We start from the raw sequence: 25,153 nt of genomic DNA on the forward strand, positions 1-25,153 counted from the left end.
CCTTCCTTCCTCCCTCCCTCCCTCCCTTCCCTTCCCTTCCCTTCCCTTCCCTTCCCTTCCCTTCCCTTCCCTTCCCTCCCCCCAAGACCCCCCCCAAACAGCAATTTGCCAGACCGGTGCCTTTCTGCTTTGTCACTCTTTCTCCATCTTTGTCCCTCTCTAGACACTCGCTCCAAAATGAGGGGCCGCACCATCCTCTACATTCCAATCGAGTCCCTGACCATCAAGACGGAGATGGCCTTGAAGGACAAAGCCCTGGTTCAGCGGCTAGAGAGTGAGTGGCGGATCTCTGGGGACTTGGGCCCTGGAGGTGTGGGGGGGGGGGAGTGGTGGTAACAGGATCAGCAGGAGAGGAAGAAGGCTGATGGGGAGGATGAAGCCTGACCGAGAGGCTTGCCAGCCGAGCAGCAGTGCTTGGACTGTAAGTGAATTAACCCCTCGCAGCATATGAGCTGCATCCATCATTCCCAATCACAGAAAACGGGTTTGTCAGGCTGTGAACGTCTGCAGGGCCCCTTTGTGGGGTTATTAGTTCTGCTGCAGGCGTTTTCCGTCAGGAAATGGAAGGCAGGGGCAGGTTAGGCCTCTCCCAAGCCCTCCATCCTACCTTCACGGGTTGCCTCGTTGGTGAAATTGCTCCTCTCCTCTCTACTCCCCCATCCCACCTCCCATCTAAATTCTGCACCACGCACAGAACACAATGTGCAAATGGAGAAAACAATGGCACCAGGATGACCCACACACAAACGCACACTTTTCTGCATTTTTAGAGCATTCCTTATTAGAGAATTCATTTTTCCATCTGTGCTGGCAAGATCTGGGGGAGATGTGCAGGCTGGGAGAGAGAGAATGACTAGGAGGCCTGGGAGCAGGCAGGCTGCCATGTGTCCGGAAGAGAAGAGAATGGCTGCAGGGCCCAGAAATTCCCTTCAAGCGCTGCTTGGATCCTTCGATTTGTTGAGGAGACTTTCATCTGTCCAAGGACCAACCTTCTAGAGATCTGTTTTGGAGCCCATGTGGTGGGATTTGAAGTGAGCACAAAGCATTTCCTGCCCTTGTGCCCATGGGAGCTAGAGACCTGATCTTTTCAAACAGACATAAACCTGTCCTCGACTCCATGCCCAGCATAGGCCACCACAGTGCTTCCTCTTTGTGGGTTTGGTATTTGCAAAGGAGACACTGTAATCCGGGAGATGCAGTAACACCTGTGTGCTTCAGCAATTCCCCTTGAGGTTACGAAATTAAAAGACGCCTGCTCCTTGGGAGAAAGGTGATGGCAAACCTAGACAGTATCTTAAAAAGCAGAGACATCACCTTGCCAACAAAGGTCCATATAGTTAAAGCCATGGTTTTCCCAGTAGTGATGTATGGAAGTGACAGCTGGACCATAAAGAAGGCTGATCGCCGAAGAATTGATGCTTTTGAATTCTGGTGCTGGAGGAGACTCTTGAGAGTCCCATGGACTGCAAGAAGATCAAACCTCTCCATTCTGAAGGAAATCAGCCCTGATGCTCACTGGAAGGACAGATCCTGAAGCTGAGGCTCCAAGACTCTGGCCACCTCATGAGAAGAGAAGACTCCCTGGAAAAGACCCTGATGTTGGGAAAGATGGAGGGCACAAGAAGAAGGGGACGACGGAGGACGAGATGGTGGGACAGTGTTCTCGAAGCCACTAACATGAGTTTGACCAAACTGCGGGAGGCAGTGGAAGATAGGAGGGCCTGGTGTGCTCTGGTCCAGGGAGTCATGAAGAGTCGGACACGACTAAATGACTAAACAACAACAACGCAACAAAGATAACAAATAATATTCCGTTCTCTGGAATGGTGGAGCAGTCCATTGAGGAGCAAGTGCTGATAATTTGGGGAGAGAATGAGGAACTCTCAAGAGCAGGCATAGGCAAACTCAGCCCTCCAGATGTTTTGGGACTACAATTCCCATCTTCCCACCACTGGTCCTGTTAGCTAGGGATCATGGGAGTTGTAGTCCCAAAACATCTGGAGGACCGAGTTTGCCTATGCCTGCTCAAGAGAGCTGGAATTTAAGCAGACTGGCCAACCAATTCATAAACTCACCATGGGGGATCTTGTGGTTTATGTTATAATTCTGTTCGCAGCAAGTGGACTCCACTTTGTCCAGCATCCTATTCTCACAGTGGCCAACCAGATCCCTTCAGGGTACCCCAAAGACCTGGAAGGCCAAAGCTCCCTCCCCCCATCTTTTTAGCTTCCAACAACTTACAGCTGTCAACAGACCTCCCATAAAAACCTCAGAAAAGCACAGCCGCTGCACCAGATCCAAAGGCCCAGTGCCTACGCGAAGCCAGAAAGCGAGACCAGAGTGCAGCAACCATACTCTCTCCTCTTGTCACCATCAGCAACCAGCTTTCTGATCCTGGAGGCTGCTGCACGACCATCTTAAAGGGTAGCCATTGGTAGCTTTCTCCTTCTGCATGGTTTCCCCCCATCTTCCTTTTAAATCCGTCAAAGCCAACAGGCAACCCTGCACCATATTGAGTCATAACCCACTGGCTGAAGCAGGAAATCTTGTGGCAGTGAGTTCCAGAAGTAAATAATGCCCTGTGGGAAGAAGGACTTTTATTTCATCTTTTCTGAATCTTCTGCTGATCTGTTTCATAGGGTGACCCTATGAAAGTTCCACTTTTCCTCACTTTCTGCACATCATGCACAATTTTATAAACCTCACGTATTATGTGTCATACCAGTTTCCTGCCCTCCTCCCAGCACCGCCCCCCTTCCCCCCCAAAGGCTGCCTTGTGACAGGCGGGCGGCTGATGTATAAGATGCTAGTGGGGGTGAATCATTCTTCGCCCTTCTCTCCAGCACCTTTTCTCCTCGGATCTATTAAAAATCCTGCTTTTGTTATTATTTTGGGGGAAGAGGGCTGGTGGTGGTGACGCTGAGGGGAAATGTGCACACACCAAAAATCTCGAGAATAAGAATGTGGGGTGGGAGGGAGAGGAACTTTGGCCCTTCATCTCAAAATCAGAACCATGTGTGGTTTTGTTCTCGAGGTATGTGGAGCCCACTGCTTTTACCACTAAGGGTGCTTCCAGACAAGGTTGATTGGACGCGGGTGGCGCTGTGGGTTAAACCACAGAGCCTAGGGCTTGCCGATCAGAAGGTTGGCGGTTCAAATCCCCACAACAGGGTGAGCTCCTGTTGCTCGGTCCCTGCTCCTGCCAACCTAGCAGTTCAAAAGCACGTCAAAGTGCAAGTAAGTAAATAGGTACTGCTCCGGCGGGAAGGTAAACGGCGTTTCCGTGCGCTGCTCTGGTTCGCCAGAAGCGGCTTAGTCATGCTGGCCACATGACCCAGAAGCTGTACGCCGGCTCCCTGGGCCAATAAAGTGAGATGAGCGCCGCAACCCCAGAATCGGCCACAGCTGGACCTAATGGTCAGGAGCCCCTTTACCTTTACCTTAGACAGGGATGATATCTCACAAACAGGCTCCGAGGTCTGATTTGTTCTGTGTCCACATGCACACAGTTGAAGTCTTTCACTTTCCGTAGCTGTGCTGCGGTTTCTTATCCACACCAGTGGGCTGTCCTCGATTGAATCTTTCCGTTTACTGGCCCCTCCCTTCCAGGACAACACCACCCTCCACTAACATTTCCGCAGGTGGCGCTGTGGTCTAAACCACTGAACCTCTTTGGGCTTGCCGATCAGAAGATTGGCGGTTCAAATTGGCACAATGGTGTGAGCTCCCGTTGCTCCGTCCCAGCTCCTGCCAACCTAGCAGTTTGAAAGCACACCAGTACAAGTAGATAAATAGGTACCACTGCGGCAGGAAGGTAAACGGTATTTCCGTGTGCTCTGCTTTCCGCCACAGTGTTTCGTTGCGCCAGAAGCATTTAGTCATGCTGGCCACATGACCCAGAAAGCAGTCTGTGGACAAACACCGTCTCCCTCGGCCTGAAACCCCATAGACGCCTTTGACTGGACTTAACCGTTCAGAGGTCCTTTACCTTTTCTTACCCCATTATGGGCAATTTCTGAATCTGCGCACGTGGACCTCTAAATAATAATAATATCACAGTAAGTGTGGAAGAGCAAATATCGTCAACCCTTAGCTGTCATGTTTCATGATGAGCAGTATGGAGCTTGTGCTTTTTGGCAGAATTGGCAACGTTGAGCAAGGTGGGCTGATGGTTGGACTCAATGTAAGGCAGCTAGCTGTGACACAGCTTATACCTTCATGGGATCTCTTCATTTCAGGTCTGGCCACTGCTTCTTAACCTGCCCCAGTTGGCATCCTACATATTTCAAAGGGCTGCTCTCCGAAATACAAATGGTTTATGCCCTCCATTTGTCCCTGCTGCTCAGCCCAGAGCACCTATTTTCTTTATCCCAGCACTCGAACGTGCACAAGGGAGGCATCCCTGGCCATTGTTTTGCCAGAGCACAGCCCCTGGAAAGCAGCAAGGGACACCTTTGCTATTCTGGGTGTTAAAAATGCACAGTACTTGGTTTTATTTTACTGCTGTTTTTAATGGGCACATTACCCATCCTGAGCCTTCAGGGTACGGACGCTTTGAGATGCCTGTTCTGTCCTTTGTTTTCCTTATCTTGCCAGGGTCCCTCTCTGCGCCTTAAGGGAAAGGGCACAACCTGCCTGCTCCAGCCTATTCATCTGCCTCAGGGCAGAGAGGAGAGAAAAACCCAATATATATATATATATTTCTCTCTCTCTCTCCTCTCCACCCCTTTGCTCAGGAACTTCTTGTAACCTCTCTTAGTGCATTTTGAGTGACATTCTTGGGTTGGGGGGGCACTTTCTTCCCCACACTCCCAGAGTTCCCCTTTGAAGTGAAACCGGGGCTTGCAGAGAAAGGCTTGAGAACTGAACCAGAGCAGGCCTTAAATGCAGAAAAGGCACTGGCCGAGCTGCCACTTGTGGCCATACGACAGGTGGGGGGCATATTCTCCTCCAATACTTCTGGTTTGGAGCCACGTTGAAGGAGAAATTACCTCAGGGGCACGCGTTGCAGGGAGAAAAGTCTCTGGGGGTGGGGGCGCACGGCACCCCCATATTGTCCTTCCTTTTGTGCTTTCAACTGAGCCTCCTGTGTTTGAAGAGACAGGCCCGCCGCCATCTTGTGCGGCTTGTCTCTCTGGGCCCGTCCCGCCATCCCATTGCCCCAGCCGTGTCTCGTCCCCTTTGTCTCCCAGGGGCTGCTGGTTCTGTTACTGCCCCGCAGGCAGAAAAGAAAAGAAAGGCTGAAGCGCCGGCGAGAGAAATCGCCAGTCAGATCCGGCGCAGCGGCTCGTTTGTTCCGCCCTGCGCAAATTCAATTGAACATCTCGCTACGGACAAGGGGAAAAGATGTTGACTGAATTATGCAACGTGTGTGTCTCTATTAGGAATAATAAAGCAGAGCCTGGTAAAGGTGTGCCTCACCAGGGGTTGTTCAGTCCTTTTCTTCCGTATGCAAATGGCAGAGGAAGCCCACCGGGGGAGCCTGCTGGGCCTGGGTTGCCCCCTCAGCCGCTGTACTGCGTGAGGGACATGTCAGACATTCCTGTTCTGAAGGTGTGGGCCCACAAAATGTTCTTGTGTGCATAAAAATAAATGCCACAGATGTACAGTCATACCTCGGGTTGAAGTTGCTTCAGGCTGAGCGTTTTCGGGTTGCGCTCTGTGGCAACCCGGAAGTAACGGAACGCGTTACTTCTGGGTTTTGCCACTCGCGCATGCGCAGACGGTCAAAATGACGTCATGCGCAGAAGTGGTGAATTGCGATCCGCAGAGACGGATTGTGTTCGCTTCAGGATGCGAATGGGGCTCCAGAGTGGATCCCGTTCGTATCCAGAGGTACCACTGTATATTTTTAGTGTTGGACAGCAGCCTGCCCCTACCTGCCCCTCCAGGTGTTTTGGACTACAACTCCCATCAGCCATAGCTGGCTGTGGCTGATGGGAGCTGTAGTCCAAAACATCTGGAAGGAGCCGGTTGGGGATATATTGTTATAAGAGCGCCATCCCTCGAGGGATCTGGGCCTGGCTGCAGTTCCCCACTGCCTGGATGTACACATGGCCTCCTGCAGGCCTCTCTGTAGCCTTTTTAGCCTCGGGTGAGAAGAGCTTTGCGCCCAGGACGGGGAAATGGGAGTCAACAGACACACCTCCTTCATCTCCTGCCCCAACACGGGTGAAGTGGCTTGCACTTCCATGCTGTCGCTGCCTTTGGCTTTCTTCTGGCGTCCAGGAGAGGTGGCTCCTTGTTCGCTCTGCCTCGCTTATGGTGTTGCATAAATTGCCATTACCGTTGGCTTTTTGCAACAAAGGAAAATAAAAAGGCCTTTTAGTAACAACAGGCATTAATTGACCCGTTTTTTGGATTGAACGCCGCAGCACTTCAGTATGGCCCAAGCTCATTTGGGCATGTGGGGGGAATAGACTCCAGAACGTTCTTATCTCTCCTCGATTTTGTAGCTTTTAAAGCACAGACACACACGCAAAGCACAAAGGGAGACGACCCGTTCATCTTGTGCCTTGTTTTATCTCTGAATTTGAGTATAGGATATTCCCCCCTCCCAAAGCATAAAAGTGGAGCGTGCCCCTTTTCAAAGTTTAAAAGCATTATGAAGAAATCCCCCACTGCCATAGACAGATGGAGGATTTGAAATTCACATGATTGTCCCATAATGAGAGGCCTGTGCGGTTGGCAGCGCCCAGCCTGCAATGTTCGCCGCGCGCATTAAAATCTTCCCATGGCTGGATATTTTGCATGGCAATGCATGCTTGGGTTAAGCATCCAATTGGCTACCTTGGGGTCGTCTCTTGTGTGACTAAAACCTCAGCTGTTATCAAGCACTTAGAGATACTTGGCTATTCTAATCCCTGGGCTGTGTGATTGTCTTACCCCTGTAATTTGGCACAGAGACTGCAGCTTCCACGCTGCGATACTAACTCTTCCTAGATGGCTGCTCTCTAGCTATTAGCCTCTTCCATTCCAAGAGCGGGGGGGAAAGCAGCAAACTTGGTGAGCTTCAGGTGCCACAAACTCTCCCCACAACTGAGGCCCTGCGGCTCATTTCTGCAATTTCCTCTTCCGGGGGTTCTCGTGCACCTGGAAGTGTTGTTCCCCCCTCTTTCCGCAGCCAGGGGAGCCCCTTTTATGATTCAGACCTGCAGGGCCCCCTCCTCTTAGCTCTCCCCCAGAATGCACTTGGACACGATGCATTTGGGATCTATCAGACAACAGACCGCAAAGTAGAAGGTAATTTCTGCACGAGCCCAGGCGCAGCAGCCAAAGTCCCATATTAAAGAGCAGGGATGGCGGCGCATTTAGGCAAGTGTCAGAGCCTCGTGGGCAGAAGGGCTGGGACAAAGGATTTGCCGCGTTTCCCTCTCCTTTCTGATGTACAGGAGGAGAGCGACGTGGTTCGAAAAACATCAAAGCCCCGACAGCACCGCCATGGCTCAAAACAGTGTGCGTTCACACAGAATGAAGGCAAATGGCATCAGGTACTCTTGGAGGGATCTCGACCCCCCTCCCAAGGAACATGCCTGATTTCTGTGTGACTCACCCTGTCTCTTTGTATAAGAGTATATTCTCCACCCAGGGGACTCTGTGCAGTGAAGCCATAGCATGATATATCCCAGAATTCTTTTTCTCCTTTCCAGAGTGGAGACAGATCTTCTCTCTCTCTCTAGCAGACACTCCATGAGGTCCCTCCACATTTCCACTCCTGCTCAAGCACTGCAGCGATTAAAGTGTTTTAGGCGTTGGTGAAGCACCAGTTCTTATGCACATGTCCAGAGACTCTTAACCTGTGATCTTCTCTCTTTTCCAACTGTGTACTGCATTGATCCATAGGCAACTCAAACCATGCCTTAATGTTAAGCTGTTAGCAGCTGTTCACCGGTCTGGTGGATTTAACCGTGCTGAGCGTCAGGTGAGGCATGTGTGGCTGCCCCACACATTCACTGAGCAACTTTGGGTTAGGCTCCACTCTCTGTCCCTCACACATGGCCGGTCAAGGCAACTGCTGCTACTATGAAAACTGGTCAGGACCTTTTGTGCTGAGGCAAAGCATACACACACACACACACACACACACACACACACACGGGTAAAAGGCCCCAGAGCCTACACTGTGAGTTGATTCCTGAAGCTTGGCAAACCTGGGGGCCATCTGATTTTGTTGTTGTTGTTGTTTAGTCGTGTCTGACTCTTCGTGACCCCCTGGACCAGAGCACGCCAGGCACTCCTGTCTTCCAGTGCCTCCCCCAGTTTGGTCAAACTCATGCTGGTAGCTTCCAGAACACTATCCACCCATCTCGTCCTCCGTCGTCCCCTTCTCCTTGTGTCCTCCATCTTTCCCAACATCAGGGTCTTTTCCAGGGAGTCTTCTCTTCTGAGGAGGTGGCCAAAGTCAGGAGGAAGTGACCACTAGCCAGATTGGCTATGTCCTGTCTTTAATGTCGGAGGCGATAGACCTCTGAATGCCAGTCAGTTGCTGGGGTATTACATGTAGGGAGAGTGCATGTGTTCTGGTCCTGCTTTCCAGTTTCCTACATTTTGGGGCCCCATGAGAACAGGTTTACTGGACTAGGATGTCGGCCTGATTCAGCTGGGTTCTTCTTACGTTGGAGAGCCACTCCTGCTCAGAGTGGATGGGCAAATCTCTGGGCCTGCATCTTCAGTGTGTGAGAAGTTTTATTGTTCTTGTTGTTTAGTCGTTTAGTCGTGTCCGACTCTTCGTGACCCCCTGGACCAGAGCACGCCAGGCACTCCTGTCTTCCACTGCCTCCTGCAGTTTGGTCAAACTCATGCTGGTCCCTTCGAGAACACTGTCCCACCATCACGTCCTCCGTCGTCCCCTTCTCCTTGTGCCCTCCATCTTTCCCAACATCAGGGTCTTTTCCAGGGAGTCTTCTCTTCTCATGAGGTGGCCAAAGTCTTGGAGCCTCAGCTTCAGGATCTGTCCTTCCAGTGAGCCCTCAGGGCTGATTTCCTTCAGAATGGAGAGGTTTGATCTTCTTGCAGTCCATGGGACTCTCCAGAGTCTCCTCCAGCACCAGAATTCAAAAGCATCCATTCTTCGGCGATCAGCCTTCTTTATGGTCCAGCTGTCACTTCCATACATCACTACTGGGAAAACCATGGCTTTAACTATACGGACCTTTGTTGGCAAGGTGATGTCTTTGCTTTTTAAGATGCTGTCTAGGTTTGTCATTGCTTTTCTCCCAAGAAGCAGGCGTCTTTTAATTCTGTGGCTGCTGTCACCATCTGCAGTGATCATGGAGCCCAAGAAAGTAAAATCTCTCACTGCCTCCATTTCTTCCCCTTCTATTTGCCAGGAGGTGATGGGACCAGTGGCCATGATCTTCCTTTTTTTGATGTTGAGCTTCAGACCATATTTTGCACTCATCTCATCTGATTTTATTTTATTTTTATTTTTATTTTCTGTTGCTGCTGTTGTTCCAGCATCCATGATTCACTGGACCCGGCAGATCAAGGAGGTTCTGAGGGCACAAGAGGCTGTGGAGAGCAGAGAGAGCTCAGGCCCGCTGGAAGAGATCGAGTTCTGGAGGAACCGCTGTACAGACCTCTCCGAAATCAGCAAGCAGCTCTGCCAACAGGGCGTGAAGCACATCGAAACCATCCTGGCCTTTTCCAAGTCTTCCTACGTGACCCCTTTCCAGCGGCTTGCCAAACAGATCCAGGTGGGTGCTGGTTGGGTAGGGCAGGGTGAGAATTGTCACAGGAAAGGGGGTTTAAATTTCTTCCACACCAAGTCCTTCCTCCAGTCTGCCTCTCCTTCATGGGAAGGGTTCAGGAGGAGGTTGAGCCCTGTCTGTGTGGGCACGGATCCTGCTTCAGTCCTGCTCTATTGCTCTGTGGTTGCTTTGCAGGATGGATCAGAGCAGGCCCAGTCAAACCTCCGATTCCTCTCCATCCTGAAAGAACCGTTCCAGGAGCTATCCACCCTTCGCCCCCAAAACATCCCCAAAAAGTTGCCTCACCTCATCAGCCTCGTCCGAATTGTGTGGGTCAACTCCCCGTACTACAACACCCGAGAGAGAATCACAGCCCTGTTCAGAAAGGTGAGGACTGCATTTCTCTCTTCGAACCGAGACCATTTCCTTCCTTCTAAACAAGTTTTACCAGTGCAAATAACGTCCAAAGCAAGCTGTAAAATTCGGCCTAAAATAACAGCATAAATGTTTGGGCTTCTGAGGGAGGCTAAGCCACACAGGAATTTATGCCCAGCTGCTCTGACCTGCTCCACAGCCCTAACCCAAAACCCTTCGCCGTTTCTCCTTCTCCTTGCCTTGGAACTGGTGGTCATCAAAGTTTGGTTCCTTCCATTCTTCTCCATATCCCAAACCTCACGATCTTTTTGCTCTTGTGTGGCCCAAATCCTTTGTATCTGAGCTACCCTGGTATGTCTAACCAAGCTCTCCCCTTCAGGCTGCTTGTCCGCCTGTCTATATCCTAGAAGCAAGCTAAGCATATGCTGTTGGTCCAAGCAAGAGTAGGATGGTTAAGCCTTGTACAATTTTGCTAACCGAGTTACTCTTCTGGAAACATTACATTTCATTTGCCGTTTTCTCCTTAATGCCATTCTGGTGTTGTCAATGATGAACATCTCTTCTTTCAAACCCAGTTCTCTGGCTCTGCTTATTACCTTCCCCGACCTCCAAGTAATTTGAAGTACCGTATTTTTCGCCCCATAGGGCGCACCGGCCCATAGGGCGCACCTAGGTTTTTTTTGGGGGGGGAATAAAGAAAAAAAATTATTTTCCCCCCAGGCGCGGGGCTGGGGCAGAGGAAGCCTGAGCTTCCCCCGACCCCCAGAACAGGCTGCTGTCCGCAAGCCTAGGGAGCCCGGCGGGAAGTCGCGCCGGGCTCCCAAGCGTTGCGGAGAGCTGCCTGAAGCCCGGGGTGCGCTCCGTTGCACTCCCCAGGTTTCGGGTTGCAGGCTGCTGTCCGCAAGCCTTGGGAGCCCGGCGGGAACTCCTGCGGGCTCCCAAGGCTTGCAGATAGCTTCCTGAAGCCTGCATTCACCCCATAGGATGCACACACATTTCCCCTTCATTTTTGGGGGGAAATACGGTAATTACCTGGGGTGCAGTGCAACTTCCTGAAATATGCCATTACTGTTCAAGAGATATTTGAAATATAAATGCTTTTAAATAAAATAAAATTACTCTGGATAAAAGATCTCCCAAAACATATCTCTGTGTTATCACGTGTAGACACACGAGTTAGCGTGTAACACATGATAAGGGACATGGGCAGGCTTGGTAACATATATGAGAGGAAAATTGCCATATGGGAACATTGGGCAATATCAGTTGTTTTTTAAGGTCTGTCTAAAACAGCGGTAGCTAATCTGTAACTTTCCAATTGCTGTTGTTGGACTACAATTATCATCATCCCTGACCATTGGTCATGTGGACTGGAGCCAACGAGTGATGGAGTCCAGCCACAGGTTAGATGTTCGTGGTCATAAGGATTAACTCGGAGGTAGTGCTGAAGTGCCCTCTCCTGACTTCTCCCTAGATGAGCAACAAAATTATACAGATGTGCTGCAAAGACATCTCCCTGGACCGGCTCTTTGAGGGCTACATCAACTCTACCCGGCAGACTCTCCATGGCTGCATCTCATGCATGTCCTCTTGGAAGGACAGCTACCAGCACGCTGCTTATATGCACAACAAGTAAGAGGCCTTGGGCTGGCAGTGGGTGTTGGCCTGGGAACAGATGGGCTGCCTTACCCCATGTCAGGCTGCTGACCCGGAATATTTGCTGAAGGATGCCATTGGTCACAGGAATGTCCAATGGTGTATTTGCAAGACCTAATGTCTTTTATCTTACTAGCAATTCAGTCTTATTACATCTCCTGTCTCCACCTTAAATTCTTCACAACATTATCTCTTTTCAAAACACAGTGGTGCCTCGCAAGACGAAATTAATCCGTTCCGTGATTCTCTTCGTCTAGCGGTTTTTTCGTCTTGCGAAGCAAGCCCATTGACAGCTTAGCGGATTAGCGCTATTAGCGGTCTAGCGGCTTTTAGCGATCAGCTGAGAAGCGACTTATCAGCGGAACAGCTGATAAGCGGCTTAGCGCTTAGGGAAAGGGCGGAAAAAAGCGAGAAAAAAACACGGGAACTCGCAAGATTTTTTCGTCTTGCGAAGCAACCCCATAGAGAAATTCGTTTAGCGAAGCGCCTCCAAAAACGGAAAACCCTTTCGTCTAGCGGGTTTTTCGTCTTGCGAGGCGTTCGTCTTGCGGGGCACCACTGCACATTGCTTTCCCACAAAGGAGGCATGGAGTGGCAAAGTTACTTTTGATTTCAAGGCAACACTTTGGTTCTGAAAACAGAGAATTAAAAAAAAAAAGTTCTTAACACTCCCTTGATCATTTAAAACTTCCTTGGCTCAAACAATTTGAGCATGCTTTTTCTTCTGCCTTCAGTGGTTTAATGATTGACTCTTTTTAAACCCAGAAAGTAGCTTGCCCACCAGATGTAAATTTCCACCGGCAGACAGAGAAACCTCTCTCAGTCATAAATTATAACCATCTCAGATATAATTAGAGAAAGGGAGGGTTTTGCAGACCCTATGCCCATTAGGGCTCTTATGTGGCTTTGCGCAAGATGTTTATTCCTCTGCTCATAAGTCATTTAACCCTGTCCACGTTCCCAGGAACTGACAGCTTCTTGGTCTCTCGACGTAGAACACAGCTTTTTCAGAGCACCAGAGGTTAATCTCCTGTTCACTCTTATCTCTAGAGTGAATTTGATAGCCAAATGTATGCCTGGTTATCATCAATCGCCATGTAATAATCTCCACCAGCAACCTGCTGACAGAAGGTGTTCAGTCCGCCAAGTTCCTCCCCCGGAAGTCCTGTGCCTCAAGGACCGCTTTCAATCGTGCTGCATTTGAGGCCCATTGCCCTCCTTCTTGCCTCAAAGATACCCTCAGCCGATTTCCTCCATGCTCTGGCTCTATTGGTCTTCCTGCTGTGTCAGATGACCTCCTAGCATTGGCTTGTGTCCGTTCTAGGGACAGGAGGCCTGGGGAGAGCTGAGGTTGGGCAGGGTCCCCAGCATGGAGCTGAGGAGCCATGAAAGAAAGGGAAGGCCCATGTCCCAGGGCTTATAGCACCTGCTTTGGTCCTAGGTTGAATCCCTGGCATCTCCAGGTAGGACTTGGAGAGATTAACTGTCCGAAACCCTGGAGAGCTATGTAGATGATTCTGAGCTAGATGAAACAGTGGTCTGACTCAGGAAAAGGCAGCTTCCCTTGACAAGAGGCAGAGCTGAAAGCAGTTTGCAAATGGGATCAGCTTCTTGCACTCACCCCCGTTCAGTGGGTTGGAAGGTTTCGTGTACTGTTGCCAAAAAAATTGGACCCGAGGCTACGACAGTTGGAGAAAAGCAATGTGTGTGCACGCCACAGGGAAACCAAGCCCTTCCCAAGCCATTTTCAGCTCTTCCTTTAAACAATTTCGTACTGTCCCCACCCCCATTTGATCCCGCAGGAGGCAGTCATAGCCCCCAATCCTTTAAAAGAGCATCCAACAAGTTCATGGAGGTGCAGGCTTTCGGTGGCTCCTAGTCACAACGGCTGTGCTCTTCGTCAGTGATGCTTCGGAATGCCAGTCGCTAGAAACCGCAAGAGGGGAGAGTAGCTTGCATCTGATTGGCCACTGTGAGGATGCTGAACTTCGGGGGTCCAGCAGGCTGCTCTTATTGCACTTATTGACTATGTCTGTTATTTCCTTCTGCAATGGCCCCCATGTTCTCCAAGCAGCCACACAGGCTGCCTAGGCTGCTCTCGCCTAGCCTTCAGTGGCTGCTTCCCTGCCAGTCGTCTGGACCTGTGGAGAACCAGCCTGCTCCGTGTCTGTCGGGTGGATATTGTTTGAGCTGCAGCGAGAGGAGAGCCGTGCGGGGCGGCTTAGTAAGGCCCCCTGCTTGCCCCTCACCCAGATCCCAGTGTCAGCTGATCCCTGGCTTCTCCGGCTTCCGTTCTGGCCCTGGCTGTCTCTCCTGCTCCCCGATTCTCCTGGCTGTACTTCAGAAATAATGCAACATAATCTATCATTATGATTAGGGATGTCAGGCTTAAGTGGGTGCCTGGTCCTTGACAATTAAGTCTAAGTGTTACTTGTCTGCTTCAAATTCAAATTAGTGGGGCTGGATCAATATCGTAAAAGATATAAAGACATTTAACATGCGAGCGGCTCTGATGCAAGGCAGGCACGGCCAGGCCTGGATTAGGCACTCAAGCCGTGCTCCTGGGGCGAGGATCTCATATGTTCCCAGAGCTCTTTGATTAGATGATTTCTCCAGAACCCTCTTGCCTGCGGGGGTGGGTGGGAAGGGGCGGGGGAGAGAGAAAGACAAACAGGGGGTGACTGGCTGGCTATCTTTCAGCTTCTGTGTTCTTTCCCAATATGCTTGGACACTCTGTCTTGGGAAAGGTTTCGCTGCTTTTTGTGTTTCCCCCAGGATCTATATGGTCAATGGATACACCCTCATCCTGTTTCTGACCCCTGTGTGCCCCCTACTTGTATGGGCAGCCCCTTAGGCTGGGTGGGAACAAGGACCCCTTGCCCCTAAACATGACAAAAGTCATATGTTCTCCTAACTATGCGTCTCCTCCCACAGGCTTTCTGGGAAGGGCTGGGTACTGGACCAGACCAGCATCTTTGCCCAGGTCGATGCCTTTGTCCAGCGTTGCAAGGACCTCCTGGAGGTACGTGGGATGTCACAGCAGAAGTTCTGGTCTCAGAAATCCATTCATTCTCTGCTGTGTCCCCTGTTGCTCTCCCCATTTGGAAAGATCTGTGGGTGCACGCGGCTTTGGTAACTGGGCTGGGTCTTTTACAGGGTACTCTAGGCCCATGAGATTTGGGATCTGCCCAAAACATCAGGTTGCCCGACTGGGCATCTCCACAGGCTTTAGCCTTCCCCTGGAGGGCAGAGAAATATCTGTGAGGGTTAGGGATTTTATGTCTGCCCAATAGGTCTGCGAGAGCCAGCAGCACTTTGCGCGCTGGGAAGACGGCAAGCAGACCCCGCTGCCCTGCTTCTTTGGCCAGCGTGGACCCCAGATGACCAGGAGCCTGCTGGAGATCGAGGAGACCTTCAACAAATACCTCGGCCAGCTCCGCAATGTGAAGGGGGGAATCCTGGATGTGAAGAACACCTCTTGGCATGAGGACTTCAACCGGTGAGAGATCCCCCTGGCTGCCCTTGAGCTGGGAGGGCTGGCAGGAGACAAGTCTTCCCTTGGGTCCTTCATTCCGTGTACAGAAAGAGGGAGGGAGCAGAGGATGCTGGGGAGGCAAGCACAGCATCTCCTGAGGCAGAGTCAGGGCTCTGCACTCTACCTTCTCCTTCCAACGTCCTCTCCCTTCTCTCTGTGAATCCCTGGGGGCATCAGCTTCCGTGCTGGCATCAAGGACCTGGAGGTGATGACCCAGAACCTGATCACTTCCGCCTTTGAGACCGTGAAGGACGTGGAGCGTGGGGTGGAGATCCAGGACATCTTCCATCACTTGTCATCGCGAGAGGTACTGCTAGTGACGGGCCCTCGGGCTGAATCTGAGGCAGGGCTGAGCTCTGTGGAGCTGGAAGGAGGAAGGGAGCATCGAGCTATCAATGGGATAAGACTAGCCATGGCTACTAGCCGTGGCGGCCTCCAGTGGGGGAGGTGGCCCACCTCTGAACACCAGTTGTTGGGGAGCTCAAGTGGGGAGAGGCCTGCTGAGCTCATTCCTGCTTGTGGGTTTCCCTTGGGGGCATCTGGTTGCCCTCTGTGAAAGCTGGTTCCTGGGCCTCCTTTGGTCTGATCCTGGCTCTTCTTACAAGCAACTCTGAGTGTGGGCCTCTTTGCTTATAGTGGGCTTGAACATTTCTGTGGCATGAAAGTAGAGCTTGAGCAGGTATCACCTTGGACAGAGTTCAGCCTTCTGTGACCTAGCTGGTACAATAGGCGCCAACCGTTAGGCTGGTTGGCTGCTGGCTCCCAATATGACCAGTATCTTGAGAGCTTCGGGGAGGCCTGTGCCAAGGAAATGCTTGGGAGTTTCAGGAACACCTCGGAAGGTGGTTCATTCCAGCGGGGCGAGGGTCGGTGGCTACTCATTGTGGAAAGGGCATCCCACCAGACCTCTTTTCTCTGTCCCAGGCCATCAAGCGCACGTTCGACAAGAAGACGGTTGACATCTTCATGCTATTCAACAGAGAGCTCTCCCTGGTCAACAAGGAGTTGAGCAAGAGGACCCCTTTCCTGCCGCCACACATGTGCCATTACTCGGGCCTGGTGCACTGGATGCGCGCTCTGCGACGGCGCATTGAGAAACCCATGAATGTAAGGCTCTTGCTCTAAGGACTGCAATAGACCACAGTGGCCGGCAGGGCTGGTCCCCCCATTAGGCAGAGTGAAACGTCCGCCTCGGGCGTCAGCTGCTGAGGAGCAGGTAGTGGACTTGGCTTTGCGTGCTACGCAACCTGTTCTGTTTCGTGCGAGCAGGAGTCAGCAGGACAGGAGTGGATTAGCATGCTGTCTCCAGGCCCACCAGGATTGCATCAGACATGCTGGTCACTTCCTTTTCCTGCTCCGCCTCGGTCAGAACTGTTTACATAGAACTGCATGGTTGGAAGGGACCCACAGGGCCGGAATCACAGCTTTTGCTCCCGCGGTTGTGAATCATTCTCCTGTTCCTGTTAGGTTAGCTTTGCTCCTTTTCCTCTACCATTTCACTCCTTTCCCCTGGCCAGGGTACCAGGCAAGGTTCAGACCTGGCAGAGGCTAGCCCTCCCCCTGATCCTGGCTCTCGGCTTTGTTGGGTGGAGTCAGGGCATACGGTATCCGCAGGATATCCACCTGGGTATTCTGCACTTGTGAAACAATGCTCAGTGATTTAGAGAGTGTCCTGTCCTACAGTAATGCACGTCTCCTTCACATTAGTCTTGTTTTGCTTGGGCAGAGGGTGGGAAGGTATTCCTCTCCAGCCCTTCTAAGATTATTTTTTGGCGGGGGCAGCTATCTGCAGGTCAGCAAAACAACGGGCCCTTGGCATGGTCGCGGCGGCTGTTCTTTATTCATCAAGCAACCTCATCAATTTTTTTTGTCTATTTCTCAGCTATTTACCTCAATAACATCCTCCGTCTCTGAGTTCCATCTGACAGGTTTAATTATACGTTGGGTAGAAACAAAACGGCTTTTCCACCATCAATCAAACCTCCCCCCACCCAGCTCTTCGCTCTGTGCACACTTGAAAATTGAAATTGCCAAAATCCGCGTTAGGATGTAAAGGAAAGCTGCCGGTAGATCAGCTCCCTTCTGAACCTCCCTGTCCAAAACCGGCTTCTCCCCTGCCAGGAGCCTTCCCTTTATGTTGATATTAGCTGGCAAACGCCTGGACCCCGGCGCTCCCCTGCCCTGCTTCTGATGTTTGTTGTGTAATGGCGAGGTGTGCCAGTCCCTGAACGCTGCTCTTGGCAGGCAGAGGAAACAGGCACTTTCATATTCTCTCTCTCTCTCTCTCTCTCTCTCTCTTTCTCAGCGTTTCTCAGGCCCAGGGTGTGTGGGATGCAAACGGTTTTGCTATGCTGTGTGGCAAGAAGCCTGCGGACGGCCAGGGCTCAAGGCTTCCCACTGGGATTGCCTGATTTCTCAAGTGCTGCGGGCCAAGTTGCAAGCTGAGATGGGGGTCATCAGGCAACCGGGCACGAAGACAAAGGCACACGGGTGGGGGCGTTTGTGGCCTGGGTGGGAGGGAAGAAGCCCAGCGGGACGGGTGAATAACCAATAAGTCTGGCGGCAGAATACGGGAGGTCTAGCAAGGCTGGGAAGCAGAGTTGCTTACTGATTTCTGTCTCTCTTTCTCTTTCACTCGGTTCTAGAGCAACTCTCCCCAGCCAGCTGCCCTCCAGATGTTTTGGACCACAACCCCTGTCAGCCCCAGCCAGCACAGGTTGTGTGATGGAAGTTGTAGTCCAAAACATCTGGAGCGCTCCGAGCTGGCCAAGGCTGTCTAGAAACCTGCTGAGGTCAAGCAAGGAAAAAGTGAAGCCACCTCTGGGGCTGCGATCTCCTGGGTGACGCGGATGCCATTAGGCAGTTGAATGCACATGCCTACCCTGTCCGTTTCCCTCGCTCCCACCCCACCCTCCACGTGGCCCACAGCTGGCAACCCACGCCACGTCAGTGTTGTCACTGGACACATCAACTCAAAACCTGATTTGCACCCCACAAAGGCTCGGGTTTCTTGCAGTCTTCTTTTCACAAAGTAAGTTTCCAGCCCTCCTGACTGGGTGCTTCAGAATTAGAACTCAGGACTGTCGGTGTGGAAGCAGATACTTCAAGCAACTGGGCCAGTCTGGAAGCTGAACTCAGCCCACCTTCCCCTGCCATTTTGCAGGAAATCCCTGGCCCTGATAGGCTCTTGAATTGATTGATTGATTGATTGATTGATTGATTGATTGGACTTGCAGGGCTGCATTCAACTAACATTTGCTCAGGGTAGACCCACTGAAATGAATGGTCCATAGTTAGCCATGACCACTAATTTCAGTGGGCCTGCTCTGAGTAAAAACCAGTTGAATATAACCCATGATCCACTTTTTGAGAAAAGGTATCACAAAGCAGTTTACAATATATAAAATAGGATTTTATAAACCTGTACAGGATACCACATAAAGCATACAAAATGTCCTTTCATGACTGTGCCTACACCTATAACAATGAACTCCACCAGACCCCAATATGCCAGCCCTGATTTATGACCTGTTATTAAATTTATTACCAGCAGGTCCCAGGACAGGTTACAACAATTTACAATTCAGAATTAGAAAACAGTCACAGGAGTAGGAATTCATAGTCTCCAACCGCCCTGAAAATTCCGGGACTGTAATGAAAGCCCATAACCCAAATTATCAAGGGGCTTTCCCTTCTGTAGGGAAGCGGGTGGCACTGTAGGTTAAACCACAGAGCCTAGGGCTTGCTGATCAGAAGGTCAGCAGTTCGAATCCCCGTGACGGGGTGAGCTCCCGTTGCTCGGTCCCAGCTCCTGCCAACCTAGCAGTTCGAAAGCACGTCAAAGTGCAAGTAGATAAATAGGTACCACTCTGGCGGGAAGGTAAATGGCGTTTCTGTGCACTGCTCTGGTTCGCCAGAAGCGGCTTAGTCCTGCTGGCCACATGACCCGGAAGCTGTAGGCCGGCTCCCTCTGCCAATAAAGCGAGATGAGCACCGCAACCCCAGAGTTGTCCGTGACCGGACCTAATGGTCAGGGGTCCCTTTACCTTTACCTTCTGTACCGTGTTTCAGTGTGTTGCTGAAAGTTCAGAAGAAGCCTGCTGAATCTCAGAAGGGATGAAGTTTCACTGCTGCGGGGCCGCTGTTGAGAAGGCCCTATTATGGGTTTCCACCAGCCCCATTGTGTCCACTTGTGATTGTCCAGAAAACACCTATAACCCTTTTCTGTTCTGATCTTGATCTTCCTCTGTGCTGCACTTTTTTTTTTACCTCCCCTGCTGCTATTGGAATTTACCCAGTCACTTGCGCCCAGGGAATACTTTCCTGGCTATGTACATTCAAAGGAAAAAGCAAAGTTCAGAAACGAGGGGTTTGGAACATGCCTTTTGGTAGACAGCGTCCCGGGGGAAGAATGATACGTGCGTCAGCACATATGTTTTGGATCTGATTCCTTCTGATCACGCAGCTCCCCTTGCAGTATTATTGAGCATGGGATTTCCCAGCTGCTGACCGGTAGGGGATCTGTTCACACATGACTGGAACGCAGCTGCTGCTTTTGCGGTGAGGCTTGCCAAGTCTGGACAGAACGTTCTAGCTCAGAGAATGGGCCGCCTTTGATACAGGAGCACCATTGTCCTTGGGTAGGGAGATGAGGGCAGTCTTGGGGTCACCTTGTTTCAAGGAAGTATGGGGAGAAGAAGACACATTATTCCACAACAGGTTTTGTTCCTGCCAGGAGTGCCAGTGTGGCTGCTCAGAGCTGTGAGTGTCATGCAGCATGCTTGGCCCTGGCACTGAAATTTGTGGGTGCCCGGGCACTCAGGGCCCTAAGGAGTTGGCACTTATGGTTACCGTATTTATGCCAGGGGAGTAAGTAACTTTGGAGAACAGCTCAGTAGGGCATGGATTGAAACTTCCCCCCATGCTGTGATCCTTTGGGGTCTGTTGCATGCGGGGAAAGCATTCGATACTCGCCACTTTGCTGCACTGCTAACCCCTGCTCTGTTGCATTTTAGGAGTGGGGAGAAAGAAAAAAATGGATATAAAGCTAATGCTATTAGGGAAGGCTTAAAGTGATAGAGTTGATTCCTAGAGAACTGAGGCTACAGAGAAGGAAATGGCTACGGCAATCTATACAGCCAGAATAACAACACAGTTGGTCATCAACACCTGGGGAAATTGTGCAGCTGAGTTTAAAAAAATAAGCTGGATTTTATTAGCACTGAGCAGGGGAAATGCAAGAGGGGGATTTTTGTTCGCAGCGCTGTGCAAATGCCCTTGGAGTGAACAAAGTGTGGCTGTTCCACAGTCAGTGTCCCGTTTGGAAGCAGGCCAAGCCGTCCCTTCTCTGCTGGGTCCTTCTTGAAGGCCATCGGCGTTAACCCCCTGGCCCATGCCATGCTTTCCTGAGCGTTGGCTGGGAGACGATCACGCCGCGGAAACCAACAAGTGGTGCCTGATTCAGCTTTGCTAATGACAAAAGCTTCTTAAAAGCTTTTTACATTTTTTACTTTGGCACTAATAATTGGCCCAATTTTTCTAGGTGACATATGTTGTTTTCTTCAGTACACCCACCGGAAAGAGTTTAATGGGCAACCAGGATTTTATTTTCCCATTTCGTTTGTGCCCACCGTTGACCCAAGTAGCGAACTAATGTTCTAGCTGAGCTCAAGACTGGGGGATGGATCCTGGGGGAGGAAGGAAAGAGGGGGGGGGCGGGCGTGAAAAGCAGGTGAGCCTCAAAATCATCAGCTGCTCCGCTAGCATTCCTTCCTTCCGACTTGCAAAGACTAGGGTGTGTGCTGTGATAATTAAGTTAATATTAGCCCTTTCCCATTTAGGCATAGTCACATACACTCTTCCAGTGCAAGAGGGGAGGCTGACTACAGGTAGAGAACCAGGACGCTGCGTTTTACTATGGTGGGAAATGGCAGTTGCCAACTTACCGTATTTCTGTGCTTAGGAGAACGTGGATCTGCCGGAACATTTTAAGTGAACAGGAGAGGCAGAGCATCAGTCCCTGATGGCCTCCCGGGTGATGGAAAAGACCCTGTGCCCCAGATGCTTCTTCGCATAGTGCACAGTTAAACTGTGGAACTCCCTGCCACAGGAGGCAGCGACGGCCACGAGCTAGAATGGCTTTAAAAGAGGGTTGACAAATTCATGGAGGATAAGGCTATTGGTGACCACTAGCCAGATTGGCTATGTCCTGTCTTTAATGTCGGAGGCGATAGACCTCTGAATGCCAGTCAATTGCTGGGGGATTACATGTAGGGAGAGTGCATGTGTTCTGGTCCTGCTTTCCAGTTTCCTACATTTTGGGGCCCCGTGAGAACAGGATGCTGGACTAGGATGTCGGCCTGATTCAGCTGGGTTCTTCTTATGTTGGAGAGCCACTCCTGCTCAGAGTGGATGGGCAAATCTCTGGGCCTGCATCTTCAGTGCGTGAGAAGTTTTATTGTTCTTGTTGTTTAGTCGTTTAGTCGTGTCCGCCTCTTCGTGACCCCCTGGACCAGAGCACGCCAGGCACTCCTGTCTTCCACTGCCTCCTGCAGTTTGGTCAAACTCATGCTGGTCGCTTCGAGAACACTGTCCCACCATCTCGTCCTCTGTCGCCCCCTTCTCCTTGTGCCCTCCATCTTTCCCAACATCAGAGTCTTTTCCAGGGAGTCTTCTCTTCTCCTGAGGTGGCCAAAGTCTTGGAGCCTCAGCTTCAGGATCTGTCCTTCCAGTGAGCACTCAGGGCTGATTTCCTTCAGAATGGAGAGGTTGGATCTTCTTGCAGTCCATGGGACTCTCCAGAGCCTCCTCCAGCACCAGAATTCAAAAGCATCCATTCTTGGGCGATCAGCCTTCTTGATGGTCCAGCTCTCACTTCCATACATCACTACTGGCAAAACTATACGGACCTTTGTTGGCAAGGTGATGTCTCTACTTTTTAAGATGCTGTCTAGGTTTGTCATTGCTTTTCTCCCAAGAAGCAGGCGTCTTTTAATTTCGTGGCTGCTGTCACCATCTGCAGTGATCATGGAGCCCAAGGAAGTCAAATCTGTCCCTAACCCTGCACACCTGGCTGGCCATCTTTGCAATCACCAGCGGTGTGTGTGTTCCCTCCCGGGAGCTCCCTTGCGTGGCTCCTGAGCAGGGCCCTCTCCTCTCCTCCTTGGCAGTGTCTCACCAAGGCCCACTTCATCCCCCACATTGGGACCGGAGAAGAGAGCTTCCAGACCTACCAGCTGCTCATCCAAGCCATGGACGAGATTGAGCGGAAGACCTTCCACGAATGGACGCAGACCCTGGACAAGGACAGCCTGAAGCGCCTGGACACCCCTCTCCTCATTTTGAGCACGGAGAAGCCCGGGATGCTGGACATCAATTTTGACAAGTGAGCCAGCTGATTGGTGGGGGGGGGGGAACCTTGTACTGTGGACCCTGGACATGTCCTGGGAGGCAAGACGCCCCTCCCACCCCCTTGTGCCTCTGTCCCTTCTCTTTCCAGGCATTTGCTGAAATTATTTGTGGAAATCCACTACTGGGAAAGGGTTCTCTTTGAGATCCCCCACTACGTGGTCGAGGTTTACGAGAGGAAGGAGGACCTGCGCAACCTGAGAGAGAACCTGCTGCTGGTGGCACGAGACTATAACAGGTACGCTGGCCATTTCGGGAGGGCGATTGCTCTCTTCCGCTCTCGTCATTTGCAGATTCTTTAGCTGCGATTCCTGCATTTGGGGGGAGTTGGACTAAATGACCCCTTGCCGCCCCTTCCAGTTCTACAGTTCTGTGGAATAGAACAAGTGAATTTCACAAACGCTGGTCCCTCTCGCCTTACAGCCAGCCAAGGCTAATTTGTCCTCCCTGCCTACTGTAATCAGTGGCCTGAGTTACGCCACTTAGAACAGAAGGCAGCTGCTTCTATGAATCTCTGGTTAACACGTGTCTGGATGGCAGTTAACAACCAGAGGCACCTTTTAGCCGCCCCTCCCACGCCCATCTGAATGCCCCCCCCCCTTCTCATTGCTTTGGAAAGGATTTGAATGTTATGATTTGTAAAGGGTTTGGCACTGTGCAAAGATGGCGGCTTTCCTTCGTTTCGTGGAAATGTTTCCAGGTGTCTGGATTGCAGGGCGAGGGAGAGGGGGCTCTGGGCCCTAGAAGCTTTGACCTCAAATGCCAGGACTGATCCTGTGGTCCATTCATAGTACCTCCTCTGGTCTCACTAAAGGAATTCTCCTTCAGTGGAGGATGGTATCCATATGCAGTGGTACCTCGGGTTACATACGCTTCAGGTTACAGACTCCGCTAACCCAGAAATAGTGCTTCAGGTTAAGAAATTTGCTTCAGGATGAGAACAGAAATTGTGCAGCAGCAGCGGGAGGCCCCACTAGCTAAAGTGGTGCTTCAGGTTAAGAACAGTTCCAGGTTAAGAACAGACCTCCGGAACGAATTAAGTACTTAACCTGAGGTACCACTGTACTGTATGTGTTTTAGATTCCACTTGATTTTGTAGACAGGGCTGTGCAAAACAGACTTGGGGGCTTCATCCTCATGGAAAAATCCTTTTCCCCCTGCCCCCAGTTCATGCTCCCTCTGAAACCCTCAGTCTGCAGCAGCGGCCTGGCCGGACCATTCTCTTTAGGGAGGAACGGGGCTAAAACAAACATGAGGCACACAGAGAAGTCATTTGGGAGGCCTGGGCGAGCTCTCCCACCTGGGCAATGGAAAACTCCCAGTTCTTCCTGCTTCGGTTTCCTGGGAGGGAGGATATCCCACTGTCCTCCTCCTCCTTGCCTGGCTCATGATGGTCCAAGGGTTGCTGTGTTGGCAATGTGCAGAAGCAATGCCTGCAGCCCCCCATCCCGAACCCAAGTGTTGCTACTGTCGCCTCTCCTGCCGCAGGAAGGTTCAGTTCCTCCTGCCACCCCAACTCCCACATGCTCTGATGGGTGGTTGCGGGGGGGGGGGGGCTGATCAGGAGGTTCCTGCGGCATCAGCCTCGCTTCCATATTATGGCGTCGCCGCGTTCCTAAGGCGATCAGAAGAGCGGTTTGCTTCCTGACTAAGATTTCCGAAGGTGTGTTGGGCAAGGAGGGGGCTTTCTCTCCCTCCCCCCTTTTGCTTTGCCACAGTCTCCTTTTTGAAGTGTGACACGGAGGCGTTTCTCTGCAGAGAAAGTGTTGTTTGAAACGAGCTTTGTCTTGGCAGCTGTATTTTTATCATGACACAAGTGTAAGCATTTCTTTTGTGCTAGCTTTTTCCCCACTTGGGAATTAATTGGAGACCAAGCCGGTGCGGCGGGAGAGAAATGGGTAGCAGCATTCAATCCCTCTTTCTCATCAAACTCTCCCGGTTAGCTCAGGGAAGGCTGCCTGAGACCATCCTGTGTGCTGGGCTTTTATTTGGTTCAGCATTCAGACGCAAGAGACTTTTAAGATACACACAGGGGAGAATCGCGCCCGCGAATCCCCCAGGTTAATTAGTCTGGGATAAAGACCACCTCCTCATTCTCTATTAACAATCACCAATGCAGACAAGAATAAATGACAGTTCGCCCTAAATAGGGACTGAAACTGTGCGTGCAATACTACTTAGCGAAGACTATGAGTAAAAGGTAAAGGAAAGGTTTAGATTGCCACTTCTCATTACATAGCGATGGCCACCAGGTCAGACGGTTTTAAAAAGGAATTAGATGAATTCAAGGAGCAGTCAAAGCGCCATTAGCCGTGATGGCTATGTGGAACACCCATGTTCAAGGGCAGTCTATACAGTGGTAGACGAAGAGAATCGCGGAACGGATTATTTTCGTCTTGCGAAGCAAGCCCATTGACACCTTAGCGGATTAGCGCTACAGCTGTCAAGCGGCTTCCAGCGATCAGCTGTTAAGCGGCTTATCAGCGGAACA

At 51.1% G+C, this 25,153-nt stretch overlaps 1 protein-coding gene across 2 annotated transcripts in view; it reads left to right on the forward strand.

The window, feature by feature from the left end:
- The window catches only part of DNAH2 (dynein axonemal heavy chain 2), a 141,794-nt gene that overhangs the window by 22,240 nt on the left and 94,401 nt on the right, over positions 1–25,153 (forward strand). For both annotated transcript variants that reach the window (XM_083706475.1, XM_083706476.1), the window contains exons 6-15: positions 164–274; positions 9,457–9,695; positions 9,885–10,076; positions 11,539–11,696; positions 14,655–14,742; positions 15,014–15,219; positions 15,433–15,562; positions 16,180–16,362; positions 22,425–22,639; positions 22,754–22,900. In XM_083706475.1, the coding sequence (XP_083562601.1) occupies positions 164–274; positions 9,457–9,695; positions 9,885–10,076; positions 11,539–11,696; positions 14,655–14,742; positions 15,014–15,219; positions 15,433–15,562; positions 16,180–16,362; positions 22,425–22,639; positions 22,754–22,900 (1,669 nt within the window). The remainder of the gene's footprint in view (positions 1–163; positions 275–9,456; positions 9,696–9,884; positions 10,077–11,538; positions 11,697–14,654; positions 14,743–15,013; positions 15,220–15,432; positions 15,563–16,179; positions 16,363–22,424; positions 22,640–22,753; positions 22,901–25,153) is intronic.

This window comes from Podarcis gaigeae, assembly GCF_964106915.1.
Source record: "Podarcis gaigeae genome assembly, chromosome: 13".
NCBI lineage: Eukaryota > Metazoa > Chordata > Lepidosauria > Squamata > Lacertidae > Podarcis > Podarcis gaigeae.